At 40.4% G+C, this 14,532-nt stretch overlaps 1 protein-coding gene across 1 annotated transcript; it reads left to right on the top strand.

Moving 5' to 3' along the window:
• Positions 1 to 5,814: 5,814 nt before the first annotated feature.
• On the top strand, positions 5,815 to 6,984 carry LOC103722114 (probable F-box protein At4g22165). Its single transcript, XM_008812554.1, has one exon. It carries the CDS (start codon positions 5,815 to 5,817, stop codon positions 6,982 to 6,984), a length of 1,170 nt encoding a protein of 389 aa, XP_008810776.1.
• Positions 6,985 to 14,532: the final 7,548 nt, after the last annotated feature.

Below are 14,532 nucleotides of genomic sequence, written 5' to 3'. Positions count from 1 at the left end.
TGTTCTCATGTTATTGTCTTTTAAGTATTATGGGTTCCCCCGAGTATAGGCTTTGAATGTTTCAGGACATTAGGGGCCACATGAAATTAGTATTTAATTGAATAGGGTTTTGAATTTCATATTTCAACTTGTATTGTTCAAATTATGCTCAATTCAAGGGTATTACACCAATCAAATTAGAAAGGATTCAAGCTTGGTTCAAAATTTGGCTTAATCAAGCTATTTAAATAGAAGTGAATCAAGCTTGCCTCTAAGTTTCATGCCCAAAACTGATTTAAATACATCAATTAAGCAAGCAATTGATTTTCTATTTTATTATTGATAAATACCATGTTATAACTTGTCCAGGTTGGTTAACTCCATAATCTAGTAACTCCATCAACTCAGATGTTGAAGCAATCTATAGAAAAAATAAGAACTAATTTGGCTCTTAAATATGCATTATATCTATCCACTTTCATAGTTCATGTGTTGAAAATTCTCTTTTAGAAGTTTTAGTACTTCTATGACTCCTTCCATCCATATGTCAAGCCTACCCATGTTTCGGTCAGGCTCACTTGAGTTCACAAGCTAGAGGAAAACTGGAACTGGTATCTAAGCCTAGTTCTTAGATGTACTACGTTGCCAATGTTGAGCCATGTTTGCACTAAAGATGCAAATGAGTCGGGTCGAACCGGGTCATAAGTAACTCCGGCCCAACCCGATTCCTTGCTCGAGTTCTATTGTTGGACCCGAACTCAACCAATATAAAATCGAGTCAGGTCGGATGGAGTGGAGTCTGTGACTAAAATTTTGATCCAATGGGTTATTCAAGTCATGTCAGATCCATGTATAAATTAGTTCAAACTCAAAAAAAAAATGAGTCTAGATCGAGTTTGAATCGGGTTTGGGTCAAGTTCGAGTCGGGTCATAAATATGGAGTTCCAAAGTAAAAGTTAAATTTGGACAAAAAAAAAATCTTAGCTTCATTATAAGACATGAATATCTCTTTGGAAGCATGTTATGGCACATTCAGCAAGATGATTTTTTCCAACAAAGCTCAGAAAATAATTAAAAAGAGTTCCAAAAATTGAGCTTTCCTTGTGGATTATACAAATTATTATATCTAATATACTAAAACAAAGTATGCATAGAATACCAAGTCAATCATAGTATCAATCTAAACATCAAACTTTCCATCTAAAGAAATCACTCAACTATCTAGCTTGCTACAGCATCCCCCATGTCATGTGAATAAAATCAGATCAAGAAGCTTGGATTGGTGGGATGATGACACCATTTATTTCAAACCAATTAATTGATAATGGATGGCACTATTAAATAGTTCTACAAATTCTAGCTCACAATTCTTAGTGCTTCCAAGCAGTATGCTTTCATTTCTACCATATTGTGCACAGATGGAGTTTACAAATTTAGTTTATAGATTTTCTACATACCAAGACCTGTATGTGGGTTAAGCCATCAATTAAAATAAACTTGCACAACTTGTTCCATAATTAGTGCTTTATAAATCATGGAGTAAAGCAAGGAACAAGTTCATGGAATCTAAAATTATACATGTAATAAAAGGTTCCATCATTTATGGTTTTTGGTTTTAAGCTACTTTTCCAATTGAACAATTCTATAATTGAAGTTTGTTCCATTATATGTTAACACAAAAACCATATAACTTGTGTCGACTTGAGTTGGGTCGGGTAATAGGTCAGAAGATCCAAATTAGACCCATATAATAATTGGGATGAGTCGGATTGGGTCAGCTCGAAATTCAATAAACCCTGTCCCGATCCGAAATATGGAATTGGTCTAAATTTGAAACCCGACATAGCTCCACGGGTCCTTAAATTGGGTCCGAATCAGATGTAAGCAGATTAGGTTGGGTTGGATCACGAGTCAACCCAACCTATTTGTGGCCTTAGTTTGCACTAACTGACAAGGTTGTTGCTGAGAGTGGTATAAGAATTTAGATGTACACATTCTCTACTTGAACATTTGAGAGATAATTATGACCAACTCATTTATTGAGGTATTATCCCTCTATAGTTGTCTATGGAGTCCTAACCTTCTATCTCTAAAAGGTTTTAAGAGGGAGGACTGAGGAGCAACTCTACCTAGTGCTATATATTTTCTTTCCCCACAATATTCCTTTCGAGAAATGCTATGTGTCCAAAGTAGCAAGAAAGAACATTTCATAAATGGGATTGCCTATGATAAAAGGGCATTGGTTGTAATAAGGATGTTAGCAACATTCATGGATCGTATAAAGCACCAATCTTCTCATAACAAGTGGCCCTAGCCCTGCTATCAGGTTGGACCCCAACACACTTTCTCCTTCATAAAGCTTATATTTCTTCTTCCTCATGGTTTTGATGTGTTTTTTAGAGAGGCAAGTAGGCCAAAATGACCCAAATAGTATGCATATAACCCAACTTGGTCTTGGTCAAATATAGTCTGATATATTCAAACTTTTGAACGAGTGCACTCAATGAGAATTTAGATCTAGCACATAATACTCGAAGCTAAAGTTTGAAAGAGAACCTGGTTTGATTTTCTTTCAAAATAAAATGAGTGAGGTTAGACTAATTGGGTCAAAATTTGGACTCAATCTAACCATGTTGATAAAACTGCCCCTACATCCTATCCAACATAAACCGATAATTTAGAATAGTACTAGTATTAAAATAATTATATTTTTAATTTATTTGAAATTTTTTAATTTTCAATTATCAGCAGTATTTTCCTTTTTTGTAATTTCTTATTTTTGATATTTACTTGCCAATGATTTCATACTTGGAGCATGGTTCTGATTAATTTCTACATACAACCAATTTCTAGTATTTTAAACCAATAATTTCTTATTCAACCATGGATTGAATTGTTTTTAAATAATTTTCAAAATTTTCAAGTCGCAAAAATTTGGCAGTTTATTTTTTTATTTGAAATTCTTTATTCGGAATATCTACTTTCCAATAAATTCAAATTTTGACCATATATGGTTCAGATTAATTTCTAATAATAGATTTTTTAATTATGGTGGGATATTTTTTGTATTTTAGGAAGAGAAAGACTAAATTTGGGATTGTGAAGTGATACATAGAATTTGAGAGAAGTATTCCAAGATTTCAAAACCTGTAGTTTTAATATAGAGATAATGTAAAATTTAGCCAACAAATATATAAAATAAAGTTAATGTACCTAAAAATTTCTTGTAGCCAGATGGAATAGAGACATTTAGAATTACGAGACCCTTCATTAATGTTTCCTGAACCACCCATTCCAAACGAGGTCCTCAAAATTCTAGAAAATTAAGAGAAGGGCCCTACATGGACTGAGGACTAGATGAAGTATACAAAGGTGAAATACATGCTGCTTACCTTATGTGTTTTTTATGAGGATTTTGGAGATCCAATGCATGGGAAACAACAAGAGATTACTAGCACTCTTCTAATGAAGTAGAAGGAAGGAATCACTCTTTAAATATATGAAAATTAATTTTGGGTGGCATCCAGGAGGATGGTTGGTTTTGTTATTTTATGTTGTCTTTTCAAAGTGGATTACTTAGTTGCTAGGGACAAGGTGAGGGCTGAGGCTCATCTCTATCTCCTACATACAACCTATCATATGCAGCATCAGAATCTACGAAATCTATTAATGGAAAACAAGTTTAAGAATTAATTTATAGAAGAAAGGTTCATGAATGACAAAAAAAAAAAGCATTAATGATGTACAGAATGTATGAGATTTTGTTGTTCTCTTAGTCAAACAACAAGTGTCTTTTAACATGCAAATCATGATAACTAGTTGTTTCAAATTGGAAATATATTTGCTTAGAATACATTACTGGAAGAGATTTGCTATAGTTTCAAATAAGTTATGTCAAGTGGGATTTGGGGTCGTGGGGTATCTTTCACACAAAAGAAGGATTCACCTTCTTTCATATGAACCCACCATTGGATCATCCACTAATTGCCTTAACATTTGTGTAGGAGGATGAATAATAAACTTTTGGAGTGCTTTGAGATCTATGCGGTGGATGATCCAATGATGGACTTGTGCAAAAGAAGGTAACTTCTTCTTTTGCAAAAAAGATACAACTTGATTTTAGCAAAAAAAAAAAAAGATACAACTTGCGATCCATTCGATTTCAACTTTATTGAAGGATTAACTTTTGTTGACCATCTTTACTAATTGATAAATATGTATAAAATATTTGGCAATAGCACACAAATAATATATGCTAGATATGGGCTCACCCATGTCTATTCAAAAAGCTAATATCTATACATATTGAACCCTTTATGTTTTCAAGGTTTATTGATAGAATCTGAATCTTTTCTTCTTAGACAAACAACTATGAAATCTATTAATGGAAAATAAGTGTAGGACTTATCATATAGAGAAAAAGTTCAATAATGACAAAAAGGAGTCATTAGTAGGGTATGAAGATTCTATCATTGGTTTTACCAAAAAAAAAAAAGATTCTATCATTGGTCATATATTTTTTAGTTAAACTACAAGTGTCTTTAACATGCAAGTTACGATAACTTGATAACTAGTTGTTTCCAACTGATAATGTATTTGCATAGAATTCATTACTAGAAGAGATTTGCTATAGTTTCAAGTAGATTATGTCAAATGCCATTTTGCCTTCATCAAAGAAATAACCTTTCTTGGGAGACTTTTATGGAGATAAAGATGTATAAAATATGTGGTTATAGCCTCAAATTAGATGTAGAAAGCTATTTTCAAATTTTTACCTATTATCTTAAAATCACCTAAAAAGAATTTTTAACCCTCCAAGAAGTGCTTTTGTCCCTCCAACAACAAAACTAAACAAGGTAGCAGTTTCCTAGTCAGACTTTAGTACACAGCATAGTTTAAATTATATATATGAACATATTAGATTTGCTGCCAATAATACATTATTTTGATAGCCCTAGGAATCTCATAGCATGCATGTCTTGCAAGTCATTCTAAATGAGAAGCTAAGTTTACTCTTTAAGTTGCACATTAACTATAATCCAGAAGTAAAGAAAAACTGTGCACTCCATTTGCTGCTTCACATCTTCTTTCTCTTCTTTTCTTCTCTTTCCTCTTTCTAGTTTTTTAGATACATCGAACATCGTTTTGAGAACTACATCTATTCTATGTGTGCACCACCAAAAAAGTATATGGTGTGATCATCTTCCTTTGCTGCAGTCAATTTTATGTTGAATAAATATGTTCAGCTTATTTATTTACTTTGAAGGAGAGAAATAGTAAAAGTAGATCTATTTAAAATATCTATAAAATTATCCAAAATTAAAAAAATAAGCTACCCAAGTTCCATGTCATCTTTCATCTGCATTGGAATTTGCAAGCGCCGGTCTTCAGTCTAGTCAACGTTGGACTGTGCGAATAAAACACCATTACTTCTGGAGTCTGTTGAGGGCTGTCAAGGAATTTTGGAATTCTTGGATTGGGGAGAATGGGTTTGTTTGGTTCTAGACTTGGGTTGGAAGGGTTCGACGTAAACAGAGTGTACGAAATCAAGGGGATAGAGTGGGGAATAGACGGCTGGAATAGGGTGGAAAAAGAGAAGACGAGAACGAGAAGAGAGCGGTCAAACTCAAGGACTCGCATTCGCTGGAAATATTGTTGTTTACATGGAGGAAGACTCCTTGTTGACTTGGGAGAAGGACTCCTTGTTCCTCGGTCACTCCGATTCCGAGCAGGACTCTGCTTCCGTAACGGGATCCAGTCAAAATCGAGTTTATAAATCGCGTTCATGGCCCCGTCCTCTACAAACCTTAGGTCTGGCCGGAGAAGAGAAGAACCATGTCCACCTCCGCAAAGCGCAACTGGGCGGATCTCCCCTTGGATCTCCTCGGCGACATCGCCAGCCGGCTGACATTACGTGACTACCGCCGTTTCTGCAGGGTCTGCACCTCCTGGGCCTCCGTGAAGTCCCCCTACACGCTCTATCTCCTCCTCCCCGGCGACGACGGCGAGTACCAAAACCTCCTCCGTGCCACCGACCACACCTCTTTGCCTGCCCCCGCTCTCCCGGCGCTCCGCGGCAGGTGGTGCGTTGGATCCCAGGATGACTGGCTCTCCACCCTCGACGAATTCTCCCAACTAAGCCTTTTGAACCTTATCACGAGAGAAGAGATCAAGCTCCCCTCCATCGCTCCCCTCCCTCAAATCGACGCCTTCTCCAAAGTCGTATGCGGACGGCAATACTGGAGCCGCATCTTCTTTCCTCCTGAGGACTTCCGCCTTCTTGCCTCCGTTTCGAAGGTCGTCTTCTCCCCGAATCCGTCACCCGCGAGCTACACGGCAGTGGCCTTCCTCGACTACCCGGCCAAATTTTTGTACACCAGAGCGGGTGACGACAAGTGGACCGCCGCTGAAGAATTGGACCGTGCGAAAGACGTCATATATCGTGACGGCAGGTTCCTGGCCGTTTTCGGAAATGGAGAAGCCGTGGCTGTTGATCTCGGCGCTGACAGCAGGCCTTCTGCATTCCTCGCTTCGCGGGCCGCCGACTCCTTGTTCTCCGTCAAGTATCTGGTGGACTCCGCCGGTGATCTGCTGCAGGTCCGGAGATATCTGAGACGCACTACAGTTGGAGATGAGAATCGGATAGTGATCAAGACTACGAGGATTCAGGTCTTCAAGTGCGATGTGAAACGGCGCGTATGGGTGCCGGTGGAGAGCCTGGGCGACCGATCGCTGTTGGTGGGGACGTGTTGTTCTGTCTCCTTCTCGGCTCAAGAGATCCCTGGACTGAAAGGGAACCGGGTCTATTTTACTGAGGATTATTGGGTTTTCCTTCATGCCGGTGCGGTGAGAGACGCGCAATATGATGTAGGAGTCTTCCGCTTGGAAGATGGAAGTCTCGAGCCATGTCTTCCGATTCCAAGTCCTAAGCCAAACTTCGGTCCGCCCATTTGGGTTATACTGCCCCCAGCATTGCTGGACGTTGGCGTGGATTGCAAGATATAGTCAAGAGTACAGTTGTAGGGGTAGCGCTTATCAATTGTTAACGTTATTCTTCGTTTTTTTTTTTTTTGATTTTTGAATGGCTATCAGAACAAATGTATTAGGAAAAACTTAATAAGATATATCTTCTTTTTTTTCTTTTTTTTTTTAGTTTTGAATGGCAATCAGTCCAAATATATGAGGAAAAACTTAATAAGATACGATGAATATGACCTCTCTTTTTCTGCATTTCAGTAAGCAACATACTTTGCATCATAAATATGTGCTCACCTCTAACATGGAGGCCTATGGAAGGGAAGAGGTGTGTGGCACAGCCTGGCATGCCGCATACCACATGTGCGATCACTAGCCCACTTCCCTCAAGATCCAACATGACGTTCATAGGAAAGAATTCCGTTTAAGTAAGAGGTCTTGTTTTCACATATCTGATGTAGGACTAAATAAGGAACGAGTTTTTAAACTTTTGAAACAACTAACAATTAGGAGGCAAGATTGGTTTTTTCTAATTTTGAAATTAAATCTTTTCAAATTAAAACTCCAATAGGATCATCTTCTTAATGTACGAATATTTTCTTTCTCTCGCTTGCGTGGAAAAAGAGTCCCAGAAAGCCAATCTAGCCTGATATCTTCTTTCACTCGCCTGTACGAATGGTCCAATCTCTCTTATTTACTTGTCCAAACATCCATTAATTGCTAAACTTATCTCTTTCTCCCTCCCTCAACTCATCCCTCCTCTTAAACTCTATCCCATTGCAATCTACACCCCCCCCCCCCCCCCCCCCCCCCCCCCCCCCCCCACCAAAAACAAAGGTACCCTCCTCTCTTTCTCCCCACCAATCCGTACACTCCTCTCTTGTTCTCTCTTCCCCTTCCCCCCATTCCCTATGTCTCTCTCTGTCTTAGTTGCCTTCCAATTTACATTAATTTTTGATAGATCATGACAGGACTAATGAAGTAGAAAAGTTATCTTTAATAAAGAAATTTCCTTATGTAGTCCAAGTGCTTCCATTTTTCATAGATCTTTCTTTTATGCTTTTACTATTTTAGTAATGTTTTATAAATTCTACCAGTTTATTTTTATTAAACATAATTATTGACAACTATACACTATTTTACTCAAAAATCTAACTCTACAAGTGTTCCAACTTTTATCCTATCCAAATTAAATTATGAACCGAGATTATTTAATGTACAATCCAAGTGGCTACATGCTAGTTTAATTGTAGTTGCATAAATTATGATCATCATTTTGTAGTACATAATTATGATCGTTATTTGATCTTCATTATTTAAATCCTTATTAATGAGGTTTATGCTGAATATTTAATTAATTTTATTTTTGTGATTTAGGTTAGACTTTTTCAAAAATAATTTGCTTTGAATTTTATTAAATCATTGGCCCTCTATTCTCAATTGAATGTGCATATTTATCTTACCTACTGGACACAGGATACAAGTTGATGTGATTTCAAAAAGGGCTTATAATTGGCTACAAGAATATTCAGATAAAATTCAGAATATATGGTTTCTACTAAAAAAACTAATTGCAGTGAAATTGATGCATATGAAGGATATAAATTAGAGTATATAATAAGTTTTAGGAATAATCTATCATCGGTCACATTTTATTAGTTAAACTACAAGTGTCATTTAACATGCAAGTCATGACAACTTCTTGTTTCAAATTGATAATGTATTTGCTTAGAATAGATTACTAGAAGAGACATGATATAGTTTCAAATAAATTATGTCCATCTGATTTTATGTTCATCGAATGCGTAACCTTTGTTGGGAAGAAATGACATAGTAGGTGGATAACAAAAGCAAATCAGAAACCCTAAATTAGGATTCAATCATGAACTAGAACATGGGAACAAAGGGAATTGAGATAATTGGAGGAACTAGGTTTCAGAAGCTTACGAGATGTCAAGTGGTGGCTTCAATGATAGTGGACAGATGTCTCATCTCTCTCCTCAATGACAAGACAAATGGGATTTGCTCTCTCTCTCTCTCTCTCTAGTGGCTAGGAATGGCCCTCAGACCCAACTATAGGGGCTCATCCCTTCTGTTGTACTACATTTTGATAACTATTTAAAGAGACATGAATGGAATTATGATGAATTATCATGGGTAGCTTATTAAGATCAAAAGAAAATACATATTCCTACTGTGTCTTAAGAAGAGTTTTACCCAAAAGATTCAAATTAGAACTTTTCTTAGTTTTTAGAGTAAGCAGAAGTGTCTATCAGCTTGTGCACAACTTTATATAAAGTAGTGGCAAGAATACTGGTAGAGCGGATAAAGCCTTTGCTTTCCGAAATTATTTGCCAGGAGCAAGGTGCTTTTGTAGAAGGTAGAAGCATCTTCGATAATGTCATGTTGGCCAAAGGATGATGTGGGATCTTCAGTGAGCCCCGAAGTGGCGAAGCCTGATGGGACCTGGAGCTACTTAAGTGTGCCGATCACAAGTAGGAGACTACGGGTATTTGAGTGCACCGGGCTAGTGTAACGGGTCCAGGGTAGTCTGGAGGGATGGCGGGCAGCGTCTCTATCTATGATGGGTAGATTAACGTTGATCAGATCTGTACTTGACTCCGTACCCATCTATCTCATATCAAACATGGTGGTGCCGAGGACAGTGCTACTGAAGATCGAGTGACTACTTTGGGGCTTCTTATGGGGCTCACATGGTGGTGGTCGGGAGGTGCACTTGGTGGCATGAGAGAGTATCTGTCTTTCTTTTAGTAAGGGTGGCCTTGGATTTCTATCTCTCCTGGAGAGACGGGAGGTGCTTATTGCCCGGCATGCAGTCCGGTTTCTTTTGGAGCTGCAGAAGATCTGGAGCCGGACCATAGTAGCCCGCTATGGGCGGGTGGGCCCTGAGGCACTGGCCCGAGGATAGAGATGTTCTTTCCTATGGTAAGAGATTGCGAGGTACTTGCCTACTGCGTTGGTCCACACTAGATAGATGATAGTTGATGGGCGCAGTATTGATGTGGCTGGAGATCCATGGGTAGATGCCTTACCCTTGCAACATTGGCCGACTATGGTTAGTATCGAGGCGGCGGAGGGCCTGCGTGTCTGTGATCTTCTTGTCTCCGAGGGGGCTGAATAGGACGAGACTAGGCTAGCTCAGCTTTTTGGGGGGCACCTGGCAGAGAGGATTCAATCCCTCCCGCTACTTGGGTGCGCGGTCTAGACATGCGGGTTTGGAGTACCTCCACTAGGACCAGTGTCAGGATGGGCGATCTCTCCTGCATTCTCTGGCAGCAGTACGAGCCTGGGCCAGACTGCGCCTGGATCTAGCACTTGGGACTCCGTCCGAGGGTAGCACTGTTCTTCTAGAAGGTAGTCTGAGACCGGCTTCCGATGAGGGTAGTCCTTAGTGGTCAAGGATTGAGGATTCCCTTGGTATGTGGGGATTGTGGTGTGGACGAGACGGTGGACCACATTTTGTTTCAGTGCACATGGGCTAGGGCGACTTGGCAACTAGCAGAAATCCCACAGGAGGTTCAATGCCGGAGGGACCAGTTTCTATAGGCCATGCGCCGATGCTCGGAGTCCCCTCTGCTTCACTAGGAGGTGGTTCGGGTGATTTGCACGTCCTGCCAGATTTGGTTGGCTAGAAATGCTCAAATCTTTAGCGAATGCAATATATCGCCGAGACTTGTGGTAGAGACTGCCCAAGTGCAGGCGGCAAAGCTTAGTCACGTCATACTTGTCAAAGGAACCTTGACAGCTTGGGATATTTAGGGTTTCCATTCTACTTCGGCAGCATCCCGTATGGTGTTTTTTACCTAGGAGTCCCCACCTACGAGTTTCCTCAAGGTCAACTTCAATGGGTCCATCTTGGATAGAGGTACGAGGGGCGGCGCGGGTTTTGTTATTCGAGACCCGTCTATTAGGGTCGTGGCTGCAAGGGGCAGTCAACTCATCGACATATCGATTCTAGGTGCGAAGTTGTGGGCCGCTTGGGCGGGCCTTCGTCACGCCCAGTGTGTTTTACGGGCCAGTTCCATCATCCTGGAGGAAAATTCGACCACGGTCGTTAGTTGGGTCCGAGGGAGGCCAAAGGGTAATGGTAGTGCCCACCCTTTGCTCCGAGATATCTTGGCAATGGTGGGGGCTGGAGGGGCTTTTCAGGCCAAGCATATGTTCCGTGAAGCGAATGGGGCTGCGGACTCAGTGGCTGCTTATGTAGCCAGTCACTCTGGTAGCACCCTGTAGGCTGGAGATGAGGAGTTGCCCCTAGCACTCCGAAGTATTTCGTTTTTTGATTTTATTGGGTGTATCCGTGCTCATCAGGTATGATCCACCCGCCTTAGCAAAAAAAAAAAGAAGAAGTTGTTTAAATTTTTTTACCAATTATCTCAAAGTTTTCTAAGGTTGTATTTGGTAATCCAAATGGCATCACTATGGTGATCTTAGATCACCGGTGATCCTCATCTTGGGCTAATGTGTTCTTCGATGATCTAAGATCACCATATATGGTATGCTATATTTCAAGGATTAAAGATCGTCATATATCCATGATTGACCTATTTGGTATACCACGGAAATCCAAGATCACTAACTTTATAATATCAAATTTAACCTTGATATGTTCCATATATTCCACACATTTTAATTTGGGCTGAAGGAGGGATAGGGGATAGTTGGGCCAATTTGTTCCACTAGCCCAAGGGGTATTTTTATCAGCCTAACATTACTGCCTAAACATGCTTTAGAAACCTCTCCTCAGGGATGACTTTAACATCACTAGATTGGATGGCGATTTTAAGATAGGGGATGATTTGGGATCACTAATATGTGGAAGTACTCAGGTGTAACCAAATGAAGTGATCTCATCATCTCTACATATATCATTATTTATCTTAGAGTTATCATAATTATAATGTTTGAATGGTTTAAATTTGAAGCAACTGAAGTAGGAAAACTATATGAACCTAGGACAAAAGAGGATAGTAGTTCCAAAAAAATAGTCCAAGCACAAGTACATTAGTTGGCCCTTTTTCTTTTTTTGGTATCCATAGATTCTTCAAAATTCGTCCAAAGTCACATGAAAAAGAATAAATTTCTTCGTGAATATCCACATGGTAAATACTTTTTTTTTGAAATATGATGCGTAAAAAGAATATATTCTAAAACATCCACACAATAATGTTATTTTTTTCAAATTGATGCTTAAAAAGGAAATATTTCAAACTTAGGAAAAATTCAACGAAAAGAATAAATTTCTCCATGCACATCCACATGGAAATGAAATATGATACTTAAAGAGGAAAAATTTCACACACCTAAAATAATCCTTCAAAAAAACTTAAAAACATGTAAATGGATTCAAAATCCATTCAAAATTGTTCACAAAGAAAAAAAATTTTCTACGCACATCCATGCACGAAATTTTTGTCATGATATTTCATGTCTAAAAATGAAATATGGACTCTCAAAAAAAAAACACACCTAAATATGTTGGTTCTTATTTCTTTTGGAAACTTAGAGAAAACTAAACTTTTGCTGCTTATTTATTCTCATCCAAATATGAAAAATTTTGACCTTGCATTTACTATCTTGGCATAAATATAGATCTTACTTCTATATATTTTCTGAGAACTCAGACTCTTATGCACTCTGATGGGGCAAATATTGCATTTTGACCCCGGACCAGACTGACCTCCTTGACCTTGGACGAAAATCGAGGTGAACGACTTCAACCTTTTTCAAAGAGCCACCAGCTGAGAAGAATAATCAGCATGCGTCGACAAAGGCCGACAGTCCTAACAACCGACAACCCTCGCAGCCCGCAGTCATGGCGGCACCATGCCCCACGTTCAACCTGTAACGCGCGCTGCCCATGCAGACTAACTCCCACACTGCGGCCTTACCACCGACCGTTGCTTGGCCATCATTGCACCTCACACCGGCCTAAGTAACGACAAGACTAGCACTCCTATATCAAGAGAGCAAATCGAGGACTTGACATATGCAATATGTAATGTACACATATATGATATCACTCACAAAGCGACCCTCTACTAAAATCCTCTTTTTTTCGATATTGTTGCCCTATTGTTCTGATTCAGGCATCGGAGGGTCTCCTACCGAAAACTTTCCAGTAAGTGGACTTCTTACAGGCCACCAGATGGAGGTGACTAGCGCCCGATGCCTCAACCAGCCTGCTCAACTAGTCTCAAGTCGATCTCAGGGTCATCCAAGCTGCACTCCCACCTCGGTCTGAATTTGGTGACAACATATTGGTGCTAAAGGAAGGGTCACCCCCAGCTATATCAACATCAATTGAAGGAAGAGACAACCAGCATGAGGTCACGAGGAACTCGCGGCACATCGCATGCATCGCAGCGTCATGCTTCGACCTGCCGTAGGTCATTGTAGATCTTCGAACCTGCTCCACCGGAATAGCTAGCTGTGCCTGTAGATAATAAACAATTCAACATTCTCACTCAATAGGAGTAAGCGTTGACCACAAAGATCCAGGGCTTGCAGCAGATAGTGGCATGATTGGAGTCGGTTCGATCGAAATCCGACCACCCCTAGCCCCCACTCCCAGTAGCTGGCGCACTGCATGTGCCTAGTCAGCCACCGCTCATAGGATCGAAATCCCGAATGGTTGCATCAGGGTTGACACACCCAATGGAGCGACCCCGGCTGGAATGGGAAACAATGCACCCCAAGCCCTTATTTTGGTGGGGACTTCGTCCAGAGCCTTTCGTTGGCTCGCCTCGTGGAGCCTCTGCCCTAGTGGGATGTCAACCTCAATAGAAGAAATGAGAAAATTGGGCCATCAAATTCAGGCCCTCAAAAGACAGGCTCTGAGGGCGAGCAATAACCTCAATTTCTCCTCAGAACTCCTCTTTTCCTGGCAGAACATGGAGGAACCACTCCCACCTTAGTTCAAGATGCCGCAAGTAGAGTCGTACGATCGCACCTCGGATCCCTTGGATAAACTTGAGAGTCTAAAGGCTCTTATGATACTTCACGGAGCCACCGACGTCGTGCTTTACAAGGCGTTCCCTACGACCCTTTGCAAGGCAACTTAGTTTTGGTTCTCCAGATTTTGACCAAAATCCATCCACTCCTTTGGGCAACTCGCCCGCCTTTTCACGGTATATCTTGTCTCTAGCTGAAGACGACGCCGCGGCTTGGACATGCTGCTCGACATCAAGTAGAGGAAGAGAAAATTCGTTAAAGAATATGTCATCCACTTTAATGCGGCGACATTAGAGGTCCGCAACTTGGACCAATCGGTCACGATGTCTGTGATGAAGAGCAGCCTGCGATCGTCGAACTTTCTCTTCTTCCTAAAGAAGCACTTCCCAGATGATTTTGCCAAGATGTTGGCGTAGGTTAACAAGTATGCCAACACCAAGAAAGCTACGGCCTCCCACCATGAGTCTGCTAGCAGGAGACCCCCCCAAGGAAGCAAGAGGGGGCACGAGGAGCAAAGAGAGCCGAGGAGTGTCTCATCTCGGTGAGAAAAGGGGCTCGTAATGGCCCAAGAGCCCTCCTCGGAAGTTTGAGAGGTACACCCCT

Source organism: Phoenix dactylifera, unplaced genomic scaffold (assembly GCF_009389715.1).
Source record: "Phoenix dactylifera cultivar Barhee BC4 unplaced genomic scaffold, palm_55x_up_171113_PBpolish2nd_filt_p 000559F, whole genome shotgun sequence".
NCBI classification, from domain to species: domain Eukaryota; kingdom Viridiplantae; phylum Streptophyta; class Magnoliopsida; order Arecales; family Arecaceae; genus Phoenix; species Phoenix dactylifera.
Note: the sequence above shows the minus strand (reverse complement) of the source record. Positions and strands in the feature narration are given on the sequence as shown.

Coding starts and splice junctions, on each gene's coding strand:
- LOC103722114 (XM_008812554.1), top strand. CDS start 5,815: ATGTCCACCTCCGCAAAGCGCAACTGGGCGGATCTCCCCTTGGATCTC.